Source organism: Podarcis melisellensis (genome assembly GCF_964234715.1).
Source record: "Podarcis melisellensis genome assembly, chromosome: 1".
In the NCBI taxonomy this organism is placed as follows: Eukaryota; Metazoa; Chordata; class Lepidosauria; order Squamata; family Lacertidae; genus Podarcis; species Podarcis melisellensis.
The window spans coordinates 41,169,950-41,194,520 of record NC_138528.1 but is presented as its reverse complement, the minus strand read 5'-3'; the positions used below and the strand labels follow the sequence as shown (position 1 = coordinate 41,194,520).

Below are 24,571 nucleotides of genomic sequence, written 5' to 3'. Positions count from 1 at the left end.
TAGCACCCCCCAAAACCAAGACACAGAAGAAAACAATGGCATGGCCCTCCTTCCTTATATCAAGGGCACTACAGATAAAATTAGCAAAATCCTCCATAAACACAATATCAAAACAGCCTTTTGCACCAACCAAAAAATAGCCAATATCCTCAGAAACCCCAAGGATAAAATCCAGTTGGAAAACCAAGGGGTCTATGAAATACCCTGCAAAGTCTGCCCAGCCACGTACATTGGACAAACAAACAGACGAATAAATGCACGTATCGCAGAACACAAGAATGCCGTCAAAAAAGAAGAAAAAACTTCCTCTCTTTTCCAACACATGAAAGAAACAGGACACGAAATTAATTTTGCAGATTCCAAATTGCTCTTTAACATGGAACATCACCACAAGAGAATAATCATGGAAGCCATCGAGATAGAGAAACACCCTCACAACATGAACAAGCGTGACGACACATCCCGCTTGCCAGACATCTGGAAATTAGCCCTCCCCACAAAAACTGACACCAGATCCAGAGGTACACAGAACGCCATCACCAATCAACCACACCAGACCCAAACCCAGACCCTCTCCACAGATAAATTACAGACACCATCCAGTAGCCAAACCATGGTGGCACCTCCGGATGCTGCACCCCCCTGCAATCCCTACACAGATCTGGCTGACACAGGCCACAAAACCACAGCTCGCCCCTATACACGAAGCCAAGCCAGAGCACAACTAAGTGCAGTACAGCCATCTTCTCAGAAAAACTCTTCACAAAGTTCAAGAGGTCAAGACACAAAGACTTTAGCAACTAATCCACACCTAATGACCCACCTAAGTGGTACTCAGGATATCACTCAAGAAATCACTCAAGATATCCCTCAAGTAATTAAGGAACAAAAGAAGAAAAGGCACACTAGCCTGGGAACTTCCTCTCTGCCCAGAACATTGGAGGCTATACACCACACCCCCTCAACAGTATTTATAGGAACTCAAACACTGAGATCCTGCTCTGTTCCAGTAACAAGAAGCCGAAAGCACCAGCCTGAAGATGACGAGTGAGACCTCGTCGAAACGTCGCCTAGACACCCCAACTTTTACACGGGAAGACACCCGAGGACACCAAAACCTGCATTCCTGTACCCGTGAAAATCTACGAAAGCATATATATATATATATATATATATAACCAATAATAAAACAATACCAATAATAAAACATTTTCCACTTTACATTTGGTATTTGACTTCTCCACACCCTTCCATTGTTTCCTCATATTCACTATTGCTGCTGCATATTATAGTTATTCTATACATTCTTTCCGCCACATTATTCTTGGTATACCTTTTACTGCTATACTTCAAAGCTGATTGCATTTTAACATATTTACATTTTTAAAAAAATAATCTACAAACAATTTCCAATCCTCCTTGAAAGCTGTCTCATTTTGCTCTCTAATTTTACTAGTTAAGCTTGCCAATTCAACATATCCCATCCATTTCATCTGCCATTCCTCTTTCGTAGCTACTGCCTCAGTTTACCATATCTTTTGGCTAATTCACAATGATTTACTTAACTCAATCAACCAGCAACCCATCAAAGAGGGAAGTGCCTCTGGAAGTCTTGCTCCCATTAACCCCACTTGGTTCTTCCACTGAACTCCAAATTCAACTAATGGAGAGGAATTATAGCTAGTAGCAATGCAATGTGAAACACATCAGCCTTACAGCAGACGTTGTGGCAAAATGTCAAGAACATTAATTTCCTTCTGCTTCATATTAATCTACTTTCCAGTCATGTTTATCAAACACTTCTCCTAGGTTCATTTTCGAAGCCCAGGATTATGAGGGAAACATCCTCTTTCAAATAGCAACTTAAAGCTTTAGGAGCTGGATTCAGTGTAGTATTTGACATTACAAAGGGCAGCATATAAGCTAAGGGTTCACGGAAGGGTGCAATTGGATACAACCCAAAACATGCTTAAAATTAAGGACAGAAAAACTGGTCTTAACAGGTTGTTCCTTTTAAAGCTGATGGAATCCTAAATGTTGATAAGGCTAAACCAGGTGAATTAACTTGGAATAAACTACTGAATTGGCCCAAATATAAGCCGCACCCGAATATAAGCTTCACCTTTAAAATTGGAGGAGGGGGGGGAGAAAAAAAAAGAAAAAATACCCAAATACAGTGGCACCCCTGTTTACGTACTTAATTTGTTCCAGAGGTCTGTTCTTAACCTGAAACTGTTCTTAACCTGAGGTACCACTTTAGCTAATGGGGCCTCCTGCCGCTGCCACCGCACGATTTCTGTTCTCATCCTGAAGCAAAGTTCTTAACCCGCGGTAATATTTCTGGGTTAGTGGAGTCTGTAACCTGAAGCGTCTATAAGCCACTCACTTTCCTTGCTGCTCCTGGCTGCATACTGGGTGGGGGGAGCTGCGCTGCGTTGCCAGTGGCCTTTCCCCTTCCTCGCTCTCCCTTCCTGGCCTTGGGTGAGAGGACGGGACTGCGTGTGGGGTGGGCATCGCTATGCTACACTCCTGGCGCTGTTTGCCCCGAGCTCCTTGCTGCATACCGTAAGGTTGCGAATATAAGCTGCACCTATATATAGTGGAGCCGGAAACAACAATACAAGTCTTGCCATGATATTCATAGGAATAAAAGCGATATGACCATACTCTCCCGAGGTGAGAATTGCACCTCACAACTATATAGAACAGATGCGAATAGCTGGTGTCTAATAGTTTCCAAGGAAAGAACATAAGAACAGCAGAGTAGATTGCAACTGGTTTTGAATATCAGCCGAAGATTAGCATTAATTATTTCCAATTTACTCTAATTGGCTTCATATTTTGAAATGGCTTCAAAGGGTTCTAGCTCAAAAATGTCTTGAGTTAAAGCAGAAACAAGCTTGATTTTGTATAAAAACAGTATTGTCAGCCAACATCAAAAGTTCATGCTCTGTGACGCCAGCAGGGCTCTTTAATTTAGCTTGCTTTACCAGAACAAACTACAGAGCCAGCAGGAGAGAGATAAGCTGCAACAAGTCCAGAAAGTTTACATCATATTTTGGTTTGCATCACAATCCAGCTGTATAGGATTCTGCATGAGCACTGGCAGATATGCAAGATCATTTTTACTTCTAGGTTGTGTGATTACCTTTGCAGACAGACATTTGCTCCTTGTCGAGAATCCCCAGAGACTGATGAGCCCAGCAGGTCTGTTCTGATATAAGAGAGCCTTATTAAACCCATTTCATCAACTATTAGAAGAGCGCTCTGGCTGGTGGCAATTCTTGCCTGTCTCTGTGTGGAACAAGCAGCAATAAAAAATAATAAATGTGCTCATGAGTTACAGAGAGCTCTCAGAGGTTTTCATGTCAGCTTGTTAGGAAACTACAAGCAGCTCCACTTACACAGATTGCAGTATGGTGATCCCCAACAGTGTGTGGGAGCCACGTAATAGGAGCTTGCATGGTGTGCCTATAGGAACTGACGTTCTCAAATTCAATAAAACTGTCTGGGAACAAAAATGCATGTAAGTGTAAAGTTGCTCAGAAAGTCCAGCATGGTTACATTTCATTTCAAAAGAGAAAACTTATAAAAATGGGGGCATTAGTTAAATCAGGGGTGGGGAAACTCCGGCCCATGGATGAGTCTTGGTCTGTCTTGCGGTCCAGTTGTCCTGCAAGGCCACTTCTCACAAACCATGCCCACCCATCAATTAGCTAACAACTGGATCCTCCATTTATCAGCTGGTGAGCAGAGAGTTCAATTCTGCTTGGTGCTACTCAGTCAGCATGTTCCCTACAAGAAACACGGTGGCAAAAGAGACCTCTCCCCACCCCACTCTGCAGGTCATTTCTGAGAGCTGGATGGGACCACCCACCTATCAGTCACCTGACATCATCATGATGACAGAGGGTTGGCCTGCAGGGTGGTGGGAGTGAAAGACCAGAACCCCTCAAAGAGGACAAAAAGCTTCCCCATTCCTAAAGGAAAAGGAAAGGCCAGAAGGATCAAACACATTGGGGGGGGGTCACTTAAAACCACAATAATAGAAGTTCACCTAAAATTAGGAAAGATACCAAGAGAATGCCAGGATGGTTAAGCAGCAGAATCAAGGAAGCTATAAAAGACTAGAAGGATTCCTTTAAATAAGTGGAAGTCTTACCCAAATGAGGAGAGCAGAAAGGAGGAAAATATTATGAAAAAGCAAGTTTAAGCTGCTGTGAGAAAGAAGAATTTGAGGAGCAGGAGCAGATCGTCAAAAAAACAACAACGGATTGTGTTTAATACGGAACCAGATTGAAAGCATATGAGCAGAAAAATGTCCTGATGGAATGGTCCATTGGCAGCCCAGAAGCTTCCTTTGGTCCCATCTGATCTAACTTTTCTGCAGCCCCCACACAAGGAGATGTCGGCCAGCTGAGAGATATAGATAGCAGAACTGTCTTTAGCCCAGCACGTACTGCTCTTGGGCTACCTTTTCAGCCCTGAGGCTAAACTCCTAATACTGTCTTGCAGAGCAACAGTAAGTGGTCCAGCCTCACAGCCTGCTACAGTGGAAAGAAAGAAGCTGCAGAGGTCTCTGGACCATCCTCCCATTTCATACAGGTCAGTAAGCTGACCCACAAGGCATGCAACAATGCACGCCAAGACAATGTTTTTGACCTCACAAGCAGGTGGTTAGAAATGGAGCCTCACATGGTGCTCTGCGGCTTACAAAGAACAACTTCTTACCCTCCAGGCTGTCCCTCCTGAAATATTTAAGAGTATGCCATGTGAAGGATAGTGCTGGGAAGGAAGGCTGAGAGTGGTGCTATCTAGCCAAAATCAATGCTGCTCTTTGGGTTCTCTCCCAGCTGGCTGGTGCTACTTGCAGCTCAGAGTGACAGCTCAAGTGGCTTCAGTGATATATCAGAACAACGTGGTGTAGTGGTTAGAGTCAGACTGGGACCTGGAAGACCAGACTTCAAATTTCCACTTAACCATAAAATGCACTAGGTGACCTTGGGCAAATCACCACCTCTAACCTACCTGACAGGGTTGTTGTTATGATAAAATGAGAAGCAGGAAAACCATGTGCATCATCTTGAACTGCTTGGTGGAAAGGTGTGATATAAATGTAATAATAAATCCTCTCATTTAGTGTTGGGAAGGGTCTTCACCTTGGGGCTATACCTTGCTTGCCAATGTTCATGGGAGAGCAGCGATGTCAAGGGTGGGGCAGTGTTCTGTTGATAAGCAGCTTGGCTGAGAATAATCAAACCTTCCCCCAGCTTCCATCCCGAGGCTGAAGACACTGGTTCATGTTTAGAGATTCCTCACCTACAGTGGCTGTACACAGTCAGACATCCCCACCCCAATAAGTGTAGAGCTCAATGCTGATTTTGGCTCCATGCTGTAGTCAGTTTCCCTTGCCCGCAGCTCTGTCAATGAAGAGGCAGATTCAAAGGGGAATCACAATTTAAATTATTAGTAGGGGTGGGGATGCTTGCCAGAGGAATACCAGTCTAGAATTCCCAGCCTATAAACATGTTAGTACATCCTAAACAGGAAGCATGCCTGCTCAGACCCTTTTAGGTTAATGGGTAATATACTGAAAGTCAGATGACGCCATCTTCTGGATGAAGTATTATATATATTTTTTTATCAAAGAGCAATTACCGTATCACTCTGATTTGCGTTATAGTCATAAATGCATGTTTTAACATGGGGTTGTTTCTTCTTTAATTTCTTTATTGAACCAGATCTAGTCTCACAAATATACAGTAACAGCAGCATGGAATGAGAGACTAGTGGATTTCCACCTCTGAATCTTTTCTCTCCCCACCTCGACCTCAGTGTGGTGAAGTGGTTAGAGTGTTGGACTAGGACCTGGGAGACCAGGGTTCAAATGCCCACTTCAGCCATGAAACTCCCTGGGTGGTGAGCTTGGGCCAATCACTATCCCTTAGCTTAACCTACACCACAGGGTTGTTGTGGGGGTTCATTGGAGAGAGAGAACCCGTCTCGTTCTCAGCAATAACGGAGCACACGTGTAAGGAAATTAAAACTGTCCGATACAATGAAGCCCTGGATCTTTCTACTCAAGAGTAAGCCTCGCTGAGCTCAATGGTACCTACTGCCAAATAAGTGCGCACAGGACTGCAGCATTTCAAGCATACACCACACGAACTACCTATTGCACCTGCCGGAATAAAGTAAACAAAAGAAACTGCTTGGTGTGCATTGGATTGCAGTCTTAAACGGAAGCAGCAGTTTTTGGCAAGAGAGCTAGATACCCTGATCCTGGCTGAAGATTATCCTCAAACTTAAAGGTAAGGGCTGGTTAAACATGCTTCGGCAGCACATGTGGGCTAAACGGACGCGCTTGAGTGCAGGAGCCAGAATCGAGGACACCCAGGTTAGTTCATAAAATGTAAGATCAGGCGCATCTCCAGCCTCCGCAACCACGCGTTCATTTAACTGTTTTAGAACGTAGCTAAAGGGATTCAACGGGCATTTCGCAGGTACGCATGCTCAGTAGCACTCCGAGAAGGCACAGGGCTCACTTCCGCCCTTAGTGTCTACCTTATTTCCGGGTTCTGCTCTTCGAATGGGTTGCCATAGCAATTGAGAAGCGCGTCGTCTTCATGGCTGTCTGTTTACAGAGGCGTTTTGCTCGCTCCGTCTGCTGGAGTGCTGTGCAGAGAACCTGCGCGGGGTGAGTTAATGCAGGGCGAAGTTTGCAGATTATGGCCATGTTGTTGTTGTTTATTACTTTGCGGGGCAAGTTAACATTTCCCGACCAACATAACAATACTAATACTAATGATGGTGATGATAAATTTTTATTTATATCCCGCCCTCCCCGGCCAGGGCCGGGCCCAGGGCGACCAACACCAAAAACAAACCACAACAAAACGCAATAAAAAACGACAAAAACAGTTAACCAAAATACGGCTCAAAACACAGCCCAAAATACAGCTTAAAATGCAGCCTCGTTTTAGTGTGATTGGTCAGTCAGTTAAGTATTTCTATTGTTTTACTTGATGGGGGGGGGGGAGCTGGCCCGCCTTGGCTACGCCCATGATCACTGTACTAATTTGTGTATGGGATCATGCCATTAACTAACACCCCACTGTTTCCATATGGTCGTGGAACTATAGTGCTCTTTGGGTTCTCTTAATGAGATTTAGGGCAATGGGGAGAAGTGCACAAGCTCTGCCCGTCACTGTGCTGATCCCCCCCCCCCATGAGTTGAAGGTTGAACTTGTAAAGTCAGAATCCTCCTGTATGTGCAGAGACTGTGCATTTTGGAACCATAACTTTCCAGAATATTAAAATGAACAGCCTCCAAGAATAAAAAGGGCTTCCTTGGGCAATGATACATAATGAATTGGGGGAAAAAAATGTTCAAAAGTACTTTCCCAAAAAACCCAGAGTTCTTTTTGTTGTATGCAACAACTGCATACTGTACATACGGCCCGTGTTTTGTTAGCCCCAAAATGGAAAATGAGTGAGGTCCCAACCAAAGAAGAGTGGCAATGTGAGTTGACAGAATATGCGCAGCTTCCAGATTTAACATACAGAATAAGAGAACATGAAGAATATATGTTGAGAGAAGATTGGAAAACGTTTATTGAATATATGGGAAATAACTGTACAGCTGAATACGCTGGCAGCATTAGGATAAATTCAGCAGTGTAATTAAGTTATTACGGATGTAATAATGGAATACTGAATAGTATTGTTTCTGTAAACTATGCAGGGATTTATGATATGTAAAATGAACCATGGAAAGAGAAGGAAAGTCATTGATATCTTCTGGATCTAAAAATGAGTACTTTAAATTGTAAAACAGAAAATTTAATAAAAATTACATAAAAACAAAACAAAACAAAAGGCTTCCCACTTCACAAGTTTGCCCTCCTGCTCATGAAGGATGGCAAGAACAGTGACAGGAGGCAGAACTAGCCTGTGTATCCTTGCTGGCCTTCCTCATGTCTTTACCAAGTCATATCAAGAATATCCAAAGAGGGGTGCTGTTTCCATCAAATATACGCTGTGTAGAAAATGTGGATGAGAATGGTAGGTTGATGAATATCAAATTAATTTAATACATGCCATATAATGCGCTCCCTTTATCTGCTTATTTCAGTTTTTAATGGATATTACAAGGGGAAGCCTGGATGACATTTCAAGGCCAGCATCTAGCTCAAGAATTAATCATGGGAACAAAGTTTTAAGCACATCCTTAGAGATTTTAACACCAGCGCCAAGCCTGCCTAAGGTAACTATTACGTCCACTGTTTTTCTTGCTCTTTCTTCTACAGTGTTTTCAAGTTTTTGTCAGAGATGCTGTTAATGTTTATAATTATAGTAACATTAGTGAGGTACAGTCCTTGAGAAACCTGTATTTAGTATAGTGGTACCTCGGACGCGGGAGGCGCTGTGGGTAAAACCTCAGTGCCTAGGACTTGCTGATCGTAAGGTCGGCGGTTCGAATCCCTGCGGCGGGGTGAGCTCCCGTCGTTCGGTCCCAGCTCCTGCCCACCTAGCAGTTCGAAAGCACCCCTAAGTGCAAGTAGATAAATAGGTACCGCTTTATAGTGGGAAGGTAAATGGCATTTCTGTGTGCGGCACTGGTGCTGGCTTGCCAGTTGCAGCTTCATCACGCTGGCCACGTGACCTGGAAGTGTCTTCGGACGGCGCCGGCTCCCGGCCTCTTGAGCGAGATGAGCGCGCAACCCTAGAGTTGGTCACGACTGGCCCCCATGGGCAGGGGTACCTTTACCTTAACTTACCTTGGGTTAGGTTAATTCATTCCGGAGGTCCGTTCTTAACCTGGAACTGTTCTTAATCTGAAGCTCCACTTTAGCTAATGGGGCCTCCTGCTGCTGCCGCGCCGCCGGAGCACGATTTCTGTTCTCATCCTGAAGCAAAGTTCTTAACCCAAAGTACTACTTTTGGGTTAGCGGAGTCTGTAACCTGAAGCATATGAACCTGAAGCATATGTAACTCGAGGTACCACTGTACTTATATTTTATGTTGGACCCTGTTGGAGGAATGGGGCAGGTGATTTTTGCCAATTCCTGTCCCCAGGGCCCCCCAACCACCTGGAGTGACTATTCAGGGGGAAGAAGGAATTGGCAAAAGTCCCCCCCTCCTCTGCCTGTGGGTGTATCCCATATTTTTTTCAAAATAGGCATCTGCACAAATGATTAGGTTCCACCCATGTTTTGAAACAATTCATTTATTAAATGACGTGTGTGTGTGTGTGTGTGTGTGTGTGTGTGTGTGTAAACCATACTTTGCAGGAGGTACATGTGTCTGGATACTCTTCTAGTTTTTTGCTCTCATTCACTACCTGTCCTCCCCTCCCCCTCCTTTCTTTCTCTTTCTTTTTGCTTGTTTAAAACAACCTCGGAAATAAGACCATAAACATTTTGCTAGACTGCCTGTGCACTGATACATACTGTGATATGTGGCATAAAATAAAGAGAGAGCCAACTGCTGTAAAGCTTATTTGTTTGGTCACTTGGAGGTGATTCTTTGCACAGGCAACTAAATAAGTGACTATTCCCAAGACTTAAAAAAAATGAATATAGTAGTTTATAAACATTTGCAATGTATTATCAGATCTTTAGATTTCATCTGAAATTACATTAAAAAGGAAATTTTATCTATGGTTCCAAATGATAATAAGGAGAAATAGTGACCAATGTGCTTGTAGCAAATTTCTATTTCTGCAATCAATTCTAGGTTGCTTTTTATAATGAACACAAAGTACATGAGTCAAAAGAAAATTATGACGAAAATAGAGAGGAATATGGAACAAAAAAAATGAGAACTTCGGAAGTCATATCTGAAGAAAAAATGAATAGTAGTTTCCAGCTGGTATTACAGAGTACAAATCAGGTAAAAGGTATGAAATTTAGTATGTGTACAGTGCTTGTTTACATACAAGTAAGTTCAATGGCATTTGTTATTTTATTTATTTCATAAAATTTATACACCACATGATTGTAAAAAAGAAAAAGCCACCTTCAAAGCAGTTTACAAAATGGTGTTCTGTGGGGCCTATTCCTTAGAGTGTGTGTTAGGGTTGCCACCTTGGTTTTCTAGGGGAAAACTCAATACAGTATTAAAGTTACAGAACTATGTAAATATTCTTCTCTTAGCTTTTTAGAAGCTCAATTGAGAAATTCTCTGAATATGGATAAAAAAGAAGGGTTAAATATATTTGAGAGCAGAATTTTGCACTTTGACCTGCTTCTGCTGCTTCAAGTATGACTCAAGTATTGTACAAATTAATCAGAGGAAGACATATTATGCACAATGAAGAGACACCCAGAATAACCTCCCCTTTTCTTGCTCTTCTATTTCAAACCCTCAGTATGCTTTTAGACTTGGGGCCAATTCACACAATCGAATAAACTGTTATTAATTAAGTGATAAGTCCTGTCCTTGAAAAGTCACTCGAGCTTAATGGATACTGCACATGATAAAAGATTTTCACACAAGTTTATCTAAGTTAATGTAATAGTTAGTCCCCTGTGGTGGGGGAAACAGGAAGTTTTGCTGAGAATGTGCTCAGCTATTAAATGAGTCTATGAAACCTAGATCCAATCAGAACTAGAGCAGTACATAAGGGAGGATGTGTGATGAAATCTTGCAGCTTCAAATATAATAGAAAGGGGGATGATATAAAAAGGAAGGTGAACAACAAGGGAGAAATAGCAGGCTGGGTGAACAATGACTGCTGGATGACCCCCCTCCCAAATTATTTCATAGAATCATAGAGTTGGAAGGGATCCCCAAGGGTCATCTAGTCCAACCCCCTGCAATGCAGGAATATCAACTAAAGCATCCAACCTCTGGCCATCTAACCTCTGCTTGAAAACCTCCAAGGAAGGAGAGTCCACTACCCCCCCCCCCGAGAAAGTGCATTCCACTGTTGAACAGCTCTTACTGTCAGAAAATTCTTCCAGATGTTTAGTTGGAATCTCCTTTCGTGTAAAATATTTGTCTTACAGCATGAGCCCTTGGGATTAGAGCCCTATTTTATAGTAAATTTTGTCACGAATATCAGTGAAATGCAAAATACTGGGCAAAAGTGCAGTGAATATTGGAACTGATTGAGACATACAGTCACTAGTTTTGTGCACGCTCCCCCAAATTGCACCCTCTGTTCAAAAGTTTCTGCATAGAGGGGGTGATCCTACGGGATGGAGGGTGTAGAGGGTTTTCCTGTCCTGCCTAGCACTCCTTTCTGCCTGATGCACAGCCCCCTAACAGCCATAGATCACTCTGGGACAGCCAACCTGACCTGTAACTATCTGTGGCTGTCTGAACCTGACTCATCCAATACCTGAGTCCAGTTTGGCTTCAGACTCTGCCAGATCCGGTATGCAGCCCTAGCTTGAATAGTTTCTGTAATGGAATATTTTAATAATAATTTGTGCACCAAGCTCCAGAGGGTTTGGTGGTCAAACTAATGCCTCTTCTTCACTGGAAATGTATTGCTTGTTTCCTAACATGATTGTGCAGTAGGCCTTTAATTGCTGCATCACAGACATAAATGATTATGTCATCACCATAGTATATTCATGCCGGAGAAGCTTTGCCTGTTAAATTTCTGCCTGTCCCGCACCCATTTAGATAACATGTTGTGCCAGAAAAGGGTGGCAACAACACTTTCCTGTGAGCTACAAAATATATTAAAATAATATGGTGAGGTAGTTAAGAATCAGTATGTAAGTAGTACTGTTAAAAGTTTTTTAAAGCCACACAGATATTTGACAGAACTTGACACATCTTTCTCCTCCATATACTTGTGTAAGTTGTTCCTTAGTCTGTAGTAATGATGATTTCACTGTTGGTTCAAATCTAAAGGTGCTGCTAATTTCATGCATGACTTCTGTTTTTCAGAATATTCCTCAAGCTCAGCAGATTCTGAAGATGACTGGGCTGAGAACAGATGGTCTTGTAGCAGCAATGCTCCTCAGAATGAACTAGCTAGATTAGCAAAAGGTATTCCCCACGTTTCGCCTGCAGTTGAACCTGGAGAAGACATGCTGTTGTGCATGACGTTGTTTATCCAGTGTCCCAAATAAGTAGATAGTGGATAAAGAGAACCTGGGGTGACTTTATTTCCAGATCAAGCGAATAGTAATTCTGGGGATTTTGTGATTGGAACACAGCTACCTTCATCCCTGTCCATTGGCCACATTGGCCAGGGCTGATGGGAGTTGGGAGTCCAACAAGATCTGGAGGGCCACAGGTTCCCCACCCCCTATTATAATGATTTATTTTTGTAGAACAACATCTAATGTTGCCAACTTTGTCAGCCTCTACTGCTCTGCTTTCAGAAACCGGATGCACAGGAATTTAGAAAGTGAATGGGGATACGATGGTGGGGAGAAACTGCTGTGAGAGGCAGAAGATCAAGGCTAGCAAAAGTGTTAGCAACCCTACATAGAGACTAAAGTCTAGATTTTAGTTCTGTTCAGGCATTTGTTATCATAGTTCATGGGTAGACAAACTAAGGCCCGGGGGCTGGATCTGGCCCAATCGCCTTCTAAATCCGGCCTGCGGACGGGCCGGGAATCAGCGTGTTTTTACATGAGTAGAATGCATTTTATTAAAAATGCATCTCTGGGTTAGTTGTGGGGCATAAAAATTCGTTCATTCCCCCCCCCCAAATATATAGTCCAGCCCCCCACAAGGTCTGAGGTATAGTGGACCGGCCCCCTGCTGGAAAAGTTTGCTGGCCCCTGTACATAGTTCAAACCTTTCTGAGTGTGATTTGCTAGTCCTTCTTTTTTTAAAATGAGATGGTCTAATGGTTCTTTTTTCTTTGAAAACAAAACAAACAAAACAAAAGTTTAACAGCAGCTTATAAAATGTGGTCCTTAATGAAGAAATAGAAGGAAAATTAATATCTCATACGGGAAACGTATTGGATACAAATGCCAACTCCTTTTAGCAGAAACAAAAGCTAATAAATTTATAACTACGATTGAAAGTCTGTTAGTGGTTTTTCTAATTGGATTGTAATTTGGTTTGTGATAATGTGGCTATTATTGGATTTGTATTAAAATTAATAAAAATTATTGTAAAAAAAGAAAAAAAGAAAATGTGGTACTTAAAGCACTTGTTCAAAACTTTTGAATTAAAAGCCCCTAGAAGTGGCAGTATAATACAGGTGAATTGTACAGAGAAAAAGATAGCACCTTCCATCTAACTATGGGGCAGATATCTTTTTTTCTGCCCTGTTACCAGAGATCTCTGCTTTTAATATGCAGTTTGAAATGCTTCTTGAAATGGAATTTATAAGAATTATTGTTAATATGATTAATTTTTAAGTGACAGTCAGTTCTGCGTCCCTGCACGACTCCAAGGAGAAAGATGTAGATCCTCGCATCCTGAAAGCTATAAAGAAGATGGAAAGGTTGGACCAGATATTGGCCAACAAACAATCTCAAGAAAGGGCAATTAAAAAACAAGGCAGGGAAATGAGAACTAAACTGTGGGAAGATTTTCAGGTTAGAAATAATTGTAATAATTTTGATATATGCACTTTGAATAACTTTGTTAATATATTCAGAATTGTTTATCTGAGTGTTTATAGTTTCATTTTTAATTTAATGTAATTGTTGCATGTTATATCTCTAATCATGTAAACAAATATCTATTACAAAGCAACCATGTTAAACAGTTTAAAGATGAAAATGAATAAAAACTGTTACAAAAAATATTTCAGGTTAGAAACATACAAAAATTCTTCTGTGAGCAAACATTTACGTAAACTAGCATGATTTAAAACGATGCATTTCACTCAAATTCAAGTTACTCTTGTCTTAAGAAAATCAGGTGCTGACCTTATATGGGAGAACTGTTCAAGTCTTTATTGATCTTATGACAAGTGCTAGCCTGATGCAGTATTCACAAAGCATGTGCTACTCCAGGGGTAGGCAACCTAAGGCCCGGGGGCTGGATGCAATCCAGCCCGCGGGTGGTCCAGGAATCAGCATGTTTTTACATGAGTAGAATGTGTCCTTTTATTTAAAATGCATCTCTGGGTTATTTGTGGGGCCTGCCTGGTGTTTTTACATGAGAAGAATGTGTCCTTTTATTTAAAATGCATCTCTGGGTTATTTGTGGGGCATAGGAATTCATTCATCCCCCCCCCCAAAAAAAATATAGTCCGGCCCATGGCTGAACAAGGTTGCTGACCCCTGTGCTACTCGGTACTTAGTCATACCTTTAAAACAGTGTTACTAACATGCATTTCGGAGATCAGTGGTGGCCAGTGTTTACCAGGTGGAGCTGCAGAGCCACCCTCTCAACCCTGGTGTCACTGCAGCTGGATGGGGCAGGTCGGGGGTGAGGTCAGGGCTGTGTGGATGCACTGACATGAGCATTCAGTTTGACTTAGCCAGTGCATCTGCCCAACCCCAGCCCGTCCCATCCCTGCTCTGTCCCAGCCCCACCAGGGTCATCTGCAGAGATGAGAGTGTTGGGAGGCTGGCTATTCCTCACTATACTGTCACTCTCATAGGCAAGAAAGTTGCCACAGCTGTGGGATCTTCTGGTCTACCTTTTCTCTGGAATGCAGTATTATATATATAAATATATATTTATTTATTGCCCACATATAGTCTATGACATCTCGAAGTTCTTCCGTGGTTACCGAAGAAGCAGAAAACACCAGCAGATTTTTAGCTTTGACCACACCGCCACCTGAAATGCCTGGTGAGTGTCAAATCAGATAATAATTAATAATAATAATAATAATAATAATAATTTATTTATACCCCGCCCATCTGGCTGAGTTTCCCCAGCCACTCTGGGCGGCTTCCAATCAAGTGTTAAAAACAGTACAGCATTAATGTTAACCATGTTGTTCTTTGCTTTAATAGTGTCACTATTGTTTAGGCAACGTATGTAGATAAAAATTAGGCAGGCCTTGCCTGCAGGCTTCTAGCTTAACAAATCCACATGTGACATACTTGTACACAAACTTTTTGAATTACATTTAAGACCTCATGTGTGGTGCTTAAAATTGGTGCAAACCCACTAAGTTACCATCAGGTGGCAGTATTTGACAATGGAACATGCTTGCTGAATCTTTCATCATTTTTTATTTTTTTAATGTAAGGAGCGATGGTTTGCCCAGGTGCTAAAACTGAAGAACTCCACCCCCCTTTTTACTTTACATAGGTACCTTTTGCTGTAGAGATCATGTTGCTCATTGATACTGGCCAACAGAACTATGCATAGTTTAAATAGTTTAGGATCCTCCTTGCCCAAGGCATTTGTACTGCATATCTACAGTCAGGCCCATTCTGTCTGAATTTTGCTAAATAGCTTAATTTACTTGAAAATAAAGGTTGGAATGTAATACACTAATTAGCTCTCGAAGAGGTTAGCATTTAATCAGTCTTGGCACTATGAAAGGCGAGCTTCTGAAATTAATTTTGCAGTTGACTGTCCACTAGGGAAAGGGACTATAAGAAAATGCAGAAAGTACAGAGGCAGTGATAGTTTCCCAATTAACAGTGGTAATTCAAAACAGTAGTCTTTAAGGTGCCACACGACTTTGTTGTTTTTGCTGCAACAGACTAACATGGCAATCAAATATATTTCAGTCTTTCTGAAATATCCTATTCATCTGCAGTGCCTGAATTAAAATAAGAGACTGTATTGTGTAGTCTACTTGACTAAAAGGCACTCTATCTACTCAAGCTGGCTTGTATTATTCATGTCATTGTCTGTCTTGTGGTTCTTGCTCTGCATGTTCTGTAGAGTTGCCAGAGAAGGGCTGTTATTTCAACACGTTTACATTATAGTTTCTGGCTGATTCTTGGCTGACGTTTGAGAGCTTTATGAGCACTAGCTAGTTTCAGACAATGAAAAGATAAATTTCTTCACCAAAGTGTTCTGACAGCATTTGTGGGTAAATAATCAAACTGGCTCTGTGCAAAGTGCATGAGATAGTGAAATGGTTGCGTTGCTGCTGCTCCATTTATTCAGCTGGTCCCCTTAATACACATATACAGTGGTACCTTGGTTTAAGAACAGCTTAATTTATGAACAACTTGGATTAAGAACACTGCAAACCCAGAAGTAGGTGGTTTGGTTTGTTGAGTGTGTTTCATTTGTAAATTGAGTCCCCCGCAGCTAAGGGAAAGCACACCTTGGTTTAAGAACACTTTGGTTTAAGAACGGACTTCTGGAACGGATTAAGTTCGTAAACCAAGGTACCGCTGTATTGTGCTACTGCTCAGCCTAGTGTAAATGTAGGTGAGGATACCCATTTCACCAAATGCAAGTTTGTTCATGGATCCATTCATGGGCGTAGCAAGGATTTTTGTTAGGGGGGCAGGCCTTTGTTGTGGGGGGCAGGTATTTTGTTAGGGGGGTAGAACCTCAGTTAGCAATGTACAGTACAACCTCGACTTCCCACCGCCCCTACTTGCGAACCATCCAACTCACGACCACAGCAAACCCGGTAGTAAATACTGGGTTTGCCGCAATTCAGCGTAGAAGCCGCTTCTGCCGACTACACATGCGCAGAAGTGGCTGCAATGTCTGCACATGCACAGAACAGCGCTGCCGCCGAATGTGCATGCGCAGAATGGCGCTTCTCCCAGCGACCCGGATCGACTCACGAACAGACCTCCAGAACAGATTCCGTACGTGAGTAGAGGTTCCACTGTATTTTTATTGATTGGGAGGGGCAGCTGCCCTTCCCTGCCCCCCCCCGGCTATGCCTATGTGTCCATTCTTGACATATCCGTTGCATTGTGTGACTTGACTCTTTATCCTATACCAATTAGATAAAGGGATTGGTCTTTGTATCTCTTTGTACTTGCAATCTAGTTATATTTTTTTCACTGAATTTCTCTGTCTCCGTTTAAAAGAATTAGACTAAAAGTTGTCTTGTCTCTTATTCATTGCTACTCAGTTTTGTGAAAATGTAATTTTACGTGCCACAGGAATCATCCAAAAGGTACCTTTTCACACTCCTGAATTAGCACTGCAACATTCCCTAACTAAAGCAGGCATATAGCACTAGTATGACCCTATGTGTCTGAACTGTTGGAAGTGGAAATACAGCCATTATGAGCATCTGGATAATATAACCATTGCTTGACTGTGCCGTTACTGTAAATATCTTTAATCTATATGGCTCCCTTCCTTCAGTGAGCAGATGGGATGTTAGGGCATTTCCATATGTACTAGATAACTATATCAGATCATAGCTGAAGGCGTAGATATCTTCATATTTACAGAAAGTAATGCATAGCTCAAAGCACATGGCCAGCCTTTGAGAATGAGGAGTAGATAGAAGTCATTTAATTATATTTCCAGGTTGTTCTGAAATGGTAATTTTATGGAGTGGGAGAGGTGGCACAATGGCATTCCTTTCTGTGAAAACTAGATAATTGTATATTCTGTTGAGAGAAAGAAATGATACTAAGTCTCGATGTAGGTGCCTCCTTGATCCCACACCACACTACCAGTGGTCTGGTTGTTGAAGCTAACAATATGAAACTTTACAGGCTTCCATTCTTACAAATATTAAGTTGATATACTTGTCACAGGTACTGGTGAATATGGGACTGTTAATCTTTTTGTTTTGAATAATTATCAGTTATTTAATGCCACATTTTATTAACAGACTCGCCTGCTGCTGAAGAAGATGAAATGTTTGTTAGTGTATTTCACACGCAGATTCATCCAGAAAACTATGGGAATAATAGTAGACAAACCAAGCAAGGTACAGGTTATATCAATTTACCTTTCTTCCATAGATCCAGTGGCAAGTCTGCCTTTTGCCTGGGGATACTGCTTTAGACATAATGGGTAACCATATTGTCCTGTTACAAGAATGATCCTGCATGCATCTTAGACTCAAGTGTTCCCATCTCTTTTGTAGGTGTGAGGTTAAACATGTCACTTTTGCTTTTGAACGGAAGACAGTTTCCTGTTAGGATGAACTTGGGGACCTGTGGTTGACAAACAAACCATTATAAACAAATGAAGATATAAGACTCAAGTTAGAACTCTGGGCTGCAGAAAGCAGTCTACCTGGATATGTAGTGCAGTTTTGTATTTGTATCTCCTAAAGTTTTGAGGCAATTACTACATCGTATTTGTAATGCCTTTAACTACATTTCCTTCTGAATGATGAGGAAGGCAGTGCTATTAGAGTATTGAGTGCTTTGGCAAAAAGGCAAGGTTTAAAGAAGTAAATATAAGTTTATAGCACATTCAGAAATATGTAGCATAATACAATTTTGCAGGTTTGAATTACTACATAATCCTAAGTGTTTTCTTGTTGTGGGAAGTACAGTATATTTGAAGTATAGTGGCAGTCATTGTCCTTAGCAGATCTATGCTAAAGGTAAAGGGACCCCTGACAATTAAGTCCAGTTGTGAAGGCCGAGGGAGCCGGTGTTTGTCCACTTCCGCAGACAGTTTTTCCAGGTCATGTGGCCAGCATGACTAAACCGCTTCTGGTGAAACCAGAGCAGCGCATGGTTTATGCTAAGGGAAGGACTATTCAAATAATGGGAGTGCCGTATTTTTCGCCCTATAGGATGCACTTTTTCCCCTCCAAAAATGAAGGGGAAATCTGGGTGCGTCCTATGGGGCGAATGCAGGCTTTCACTGAAGCTTGGAGAGCGAGAAGGGTCGGTGCGCACCGACCCCTCTCGCTCTCCAGGCTTCAGGAAGACATCCGCAGCTTCGCGCCGGGCAGACATCCGCAGCGTGGGGAGCCCTGCAGGAGTCCCCCGCAGGGCTCCCCACGCTGCAGATAGCAGCCTGCCGCCCAGCAGGCAGGGCATGCTGAAGCAGAGTGCCCTGCGCGCCGGGCAGACATCGGCCAGCCCCACAAGCTCGGGGGGCAGCAGGGAGGCGCAGTGCCGCCATCCCGCTGTTCCTTGACCTGGTTCAGTTTCCCTGACCTGGTTTTTTTGGGGGGGGGATAAAGAATTTCCCCCCTTTATTTCCCCCCCAAAAAACTAGGTGCGTCCTATGGGACGGAGCATCCTATGGGACGAAAAATACGGTAACTTCAGGCATAGATAGGATGAGACCAGTGGTTCCCAAAGTGGTGGGATTACCAATGGTGGCACTAAGAGACAAGGGGGTGGCAGGGGGCACTGGAGGTGTAAATGACTATCAGATAAATATCACTGGATCAAGTTCATTAGTTTTGTTGAATTAATTTTAAACTAAATAGTTTTAATTGGGTTTTGCATAAATGTGCAATTAGATTGTTACTGTTTTATCGTGTTATCTTCCTTAGTAAGTCGTGCAAACCACTATTCTAAGAAATGCTTTTTATAGGGTAGGATAGGAGGGGGCATTGGGGATAAGGAGGTGGTGATCCCAAAAAGTTTAGGAACTACTGGATTAGGCTATAGTTAGTTGCTTGAAAATTTTGTGCATGACTGTAACAAATGACTTTGCACTGAAATCCATCTAATTTTATTAGTGATGTTTTTGAAAGGTTGCTGAAATTAATATAGTCTGAAAAGAATAGTACTGAATTATATTTGTGTACTGTAGATAGTGAAATGGTAAATTAGATGAATTGATTGTTTTTTAACTATTAATTTGCCCAGTTATACTTTTAGAATTTTTTTCTGAATTGCATGCTTTTTAGGTGATGATAAAACAAGAAGCTCAATAAAGAAAATGGAAAAGATGACTAAGAAAAGTGAAACAAACAGTAAAAAAACTGATTTTGTTAAAAAGAACATAGAGGTATGTGTTAACAGTCTGCATGGCAAAGTACAGGATTAGAACTCTTTGTCAAGTCTCATCATGCTACTCATTTAGAAATTAATAATGGATGATTAACTTTGCTACAAAGGTTATCCTATATATAGCCTGCCTGAAGTTTTTAGGAAAAGGATGATAACTAGATTGCTGATCACTTCAGCTAAATCATGTATTGTTGGGAAAACGTAATAGAATCTATTGAACTGGCATTTATGGAGCCCATGTTGTTTATTTTGTACTATCAGGCTCTTCTAATGCTATGCCTGTGGTTTTTTTTCTGCTGTCAGGAAATGGAAAGACAACTTACGATTATTCTTATACCTAAAAGTTGTCAGTGGTATGGTGGAAGATAGCCCTGCCACAAGACTTGTATGGAATTTGTTCAGATCCTGGAACACCAGTTTCACATAAATTTCATTGTGGACAGTGCAGAGCCAATGGTCTAGTTATGTTTTAAAAAGAGCCTTGCTGGATCTAACCCAAAACCTGCCTAGTCTAGCTTAATTATGTGCTGTGTTAAAATGTACTTCTTGTCTCTCTGATTCTCCTGCCTTTCCATTTCATTGGATGGGAGAAGGAGAAAAAAACTCTCTCTCTCTCTACACCTTCTTCATTCCATGTCATCGTGGATCTGTGGTGTCATTAAGGGCTTAATTACACAAGATGGTAGTAGACTTATCTTTGAAGCCCTTACCCTACCTCTCCCTTTTCTGTTCTATTGTGTCCATGGAGACCTTTTTCCCCACAACTGCACTGCAGGACTAGGAATGATCCTGGATCAAAAGCAGCTTTGTGCATATGTTTGCAGGGAAGAGATCAGCAGATAAGGATTGGGTTGAATAGTCTCCACCCACAGAACCCTTTGATCTGTCACTGGCTTGCTACAGTCAGGTGTACTCTGGCCCCCGGCTACTGCCAGTGTGGTGTAGTGGTTAAGAGTGGTAGACTCGTAATCTGGGGAATCGAGTTCGCGTCTCCGCTCCTCCACATGCAGCTGCTGGGTGACCTTGGGCTAGTCACACTTCTTGAAGTCTCTCAGCTTCACTCACCTCACATAGTGTTTGTTGTGGGGGAGGAAGGGAAAGGAGAATGTTAGCCGCTTTGAGAGTCCACCGAGTAGTGATAAAGCGGGATATAAAATCCAAACTCTACTTCTGCTTGTGCTGTGAATGGCATAGGTTGTTTGAGCATAGAGGTCAGTGCAAAATTTTTCACCTTCTGATAAAATTATCTGAAACCCATTTGTCCTTTCAGGTGGATTTGTTGATACATATCCTTCTGTATAAAAAAATGTGAAGATTTCAAAGTATTCTCCATAAGCCACCACATTTGTTATCATATACAGTATTGCAGTGGGTGGCTTGCTAGCAGCAGCTGGACTTTATTTTATTTTTAAAATTATTTTTATTTTATTTTATTTTCATTCGTAAGTGTAATAATAAAAATGGAAATATAAAATATGTAAACATAATAAAAGACTATAATACCATAATGGGGGTTAAAATCTCATCATTCCATCATCAGTCTTCAATGGCTTATGGCTTCCAAATTACTTTCTTTATTCAGCTGGCCAAGGATTCAGTTAACCAAGTAGTTATGCCAGAGGAAGATAAGAAGAGGCTGTCAGAATTGCTGAAAGATACTGAAGATGAGAGCAGTGAACTTCAAGTAACTCAGGTACACAGATATTCATCCAGGTTGATCCAAAACAGTAGTGTGTACTCTCCATTTCAGAGGATTAGTGCAGTGCTGGAATCTTCTTTGGTTTTCAGTGGTGGCATAAAATTTTACATGGAGTGGAACCTTGCATCTGTGTGGATGCTTATTGGTAACATGCAAGCACTACTGCTTTGCCCGAGTGTACACTGACATTTTCTGAGTATTGGGTAGTGAGAGTTAAATAGTGATTTGTTCGTTTGGTTTTTTTGCTACAAAAGTGGCTACAAGAAGAAAGTAATTTTCTTTATCTTACTTGTACATAAGTACCTAATAGTTTGGGATTTGTCTCCTCTTTGCTTTATAATGAAATTTAAAATAATTAGTATTTTCCCAAGCACTCTTAGGAATAAGAGCCTCTAGCCTGCCAGTAATCAGCATTCTTCTGGTGACCTTGCAAAACCATTCTCAAAACTTGTGGACCTCTTATGGTCGGCCTGTTTATCAGCACCCAAGCGGCGATGCAGCGTGCCTCTGAACAGGTGCAGAGTGCATCCCCTCCAACCCCCTTGCTGCTGAGCAGTACCAGTACCTTCTTTCCCTAGAAAAAAAGCACTGCTCCATCATTTATGCAAGTTATGTATAATCACTATTTTTATGAAAAGTTATGAGATGTTGCTTGATGAACTAAAATTTTAACACACATGGTTTCGTATCAGATCTGCATTTATTTGTGCTGAGGAGAATCTGTTTCTCTTAAAAATAACATGGCAGGGTTTTTTCAGTCCTAGTTTATATGCCCAGATAGTGTGACTAATTCGTTATTCCTTTTTCTAGGAAGAAGCAACTACAATGCTAGCACCAGGTGAAGGTTACACACCTGAGCCATTGGAATACCATCACCTCACTGAAATCAATGCCAAACTGAAACTAGTAATCTCTGATGGAAATTTATCTGCAGATCAGAATTCCTGTTCAATAGTCTCTAAACAGATTTATCAGGTACAGTGCGACTTGGAATATACCTTTAAATGCTCAGTAGCCATTTTTTAACATGGGAATTTGGAGATGCTTTAATTCTAGTGAATTGCTTCTTGTTTTCCTTGAATCCCTGTCAGCTTATCCTTCTTGAGGCAATCTAAGATATATTGAACCCATTACATTCCCAATTGGGACATGCAGTCAGACCCAGCTGTTTTCTGAATGTTTGTGAGACTCCTAAACCAATTCCATCCCACCCACTGTACTGAAACTCCTCTTGCTGCCACCCATCTACCTGCATATTCACCTTGCCGTTTGGGCTGAAGTGAAGGACGGATCTTTCTGCTCCTTCCCCAGTGCTGTTGTTTTACATTTCTCAGTTTTTCTGGCACCGTGGTCATTGCTGTAACTGAGGGGAGATACCTCTGTTCTGCTGCTGCTGCTGCTGCTACTACTACAGGAAGGTCAGGAGAGTGGTAAAGGCAGACCATTGAGTGAAAGGGAGGAGATTAAAATCTGAGCAGCAGAAGAATTCAAGAGGTTGAAATGCTTATCTCACAGCTGCTGAGGTTTGTGTTCTTATCATAGAAATTGTGACGGTTGGTGACATTTATTCTCAGTTCCTTGTACCAAACCTAGTATGAGCACAACTGCAGGCTTCCAGTAAGTTAGTTTTAGTTCACCTGAAGCTGTGCATGTAGTGTTAAACAATGATTTAGCGTTTTGTGTGAACCAGCAGTGCACTGGGTCATATTTGGAAACCAATGCTTAGCTCCCATGCCTATATTTCTCTCTGCAAGCTATTGAGCTCTGGAGCATCTATGCAATGTTTATGTAAAATTATGCTCTCTTTGTAATATAACAGAAAACTGTTTTGTGAAACCATCAAGGTCACTTCTGAGGGAGTATAAAATGAACAAAAGGTTAATGCAAACTTCTAGGGTGCTTGACTTTCACACACTATCATCATTTGGCAGAAAAACAGCAGAACAATAATCAAAGGAAGTTTCCTCATATTATTCTAATGTCTTGGAATAGGCCTGAAAGCAAGAGCCTAATTCTGCTGTGCTCCCAGGGAGCCTGTGGACCTCAAAGCTGTCACTGGCCCAGGACTGATTATTATCCTTCCTGGGCATTGAGCCAGATCAGTTTTATGGGAAAATGCCTTATTTTTGGAGAAACAGGAGACATTAGTTTAGAAGGCTAATTAAAGGAACACAGTTCAGAGTAGGCTTCAAATGTCAGAATAGGAGGTATTTGCAATAATGTGTTTAGGATTGTCAGAGCTGTAGTCCATCATAGTTTATGAGTGTGTTCATACCATTATGTGCAATCAAACTATATTTTTGCACAGTGAAATACAATGTTGTCATTAGATACATCAGTGCAAACTATGTTTTCTGGTGAAACAGGTAGGTTGCAGAAGAAGTAAACATTTGCCAGCAACCTGTAAACTTTGGCCAATCTTTTTAGCGTATAAATTACTGTCCATAGAGTGTGTGTGTTGAATGCTTTTGCTGCTCAGAACTAGTGATGGAAAATACATTTCCTGTAGGAGTATAGACAAGGCCATTATCAGAGGAAAAGCCACACAGGCTGGATGCAGCTTCACTTTTCTTTGTCATAATGGTCTCACCATCTTATTTTCTCTCTCTCCTTATTTTTGTATTTGTGGTTATCCCTGTCAACTGAAGATAACATTTCATGCATGTGTCGAAGTGAACGCAGAAGCTTAAGCTCATGCCATAATAAATTGGTTAGCCTTTAAAATGTCACAAGGCTCTTGTTTTTACTGCAACAGAGTTTATGTAGCTGGCACTCTGGAACATATGCTTGGGGAAGATGCCACCAAATGCAAAGGAGGAGAGGGTCCTTGTCTTTCAAGAGTTGTGTAGAAAAGGGAATTAGAGCATGTGCAGCTTTTTATAAAAGGATGGGACAACTTTTAGAAATCCAGTCTTTCTAAACAAATGTGAAAGGTGCAGAATCCCTCTTTTCTTTTGCACCTGACAATCTGGGTTTTTTTAACTGTCAGAAATAGTATCTTTATTCTGATAACTAGCTTTTATATAGCTGTGCCAACTTTGTGTAGAAACCTTCATCCATCTTAATTAACTGCACTAATAATACTTTACTGTTGTAGAGTGTTCTTTTA

General features: G+C 41.6%; 1 protein-coding gene and 1 long non-coding RNA gene across 2 annotated transcripts in view; one reads left to right on the top strand and one right to left on the bottom strand.

Moving 5' to 3' along the window:
- Positions 1-2,424: 2,424 nt before the first annotated feature.
- On the bottom strand, positions 2,425-6,473 carry LOC309356487. The gene is made up of 3 exons (XR_014162819.1): positions 6,117-6,473; positions 3,878-3,980; positions 2,425-2,590 (listed from the first exon to the last, which is right to left on the bottom strand). It is a non-coding gene; the product is annotated as an uncharacterized lncRNA (long non-coding RNA).
- An 83-nt stretch (positions 6,474-6,556) lies between these two features.
- FSIP1 (fibrous sheath interacting protein 1) overlaps positions 6,557-24,571 on the top strand; it is a 60,993-nt gene continuing 42,978 nt past the window's right edge. The window contains exons 1-10 of the mRNA XM_081886843.1: positions 6,557-6,697; positions 8,135-8,266; positions 9,739-9,901; positions 11,908-12,009; positions 13,345-13,523; positions 14,640-14,733; positions 17,666-17,764; positions 19,661-19,761; positions 21,346-21,456; positions 22,273-22,437. Coding sequence (XP_081742969.1) covers positions 8,141-8,266; positions 9,739-9,901; positions 11,908-12,009; positions 13,345-13,523; positions 14,640-14,733; positions 17,666-17,764; positions 19,661-19,761; positions 21,346-21,456; positions 22,273-22,437 — 1,140 coding nt within the window. The 5' untranslated portion in view covers positions 6,557-6,697; positions 8,135-8,140. The remainder of the gene's footprint in view (positions 6,698-8,134; positions 8,267-9,738; positions 9,902-11,907; positions 12,010-13,344; positions 13,524-14,639; positions 14,734-17,665; positions 17,765-19,660; positions 19,762-21,345; positions 21,457-22,272; positions 22,438-24,571) is intronic.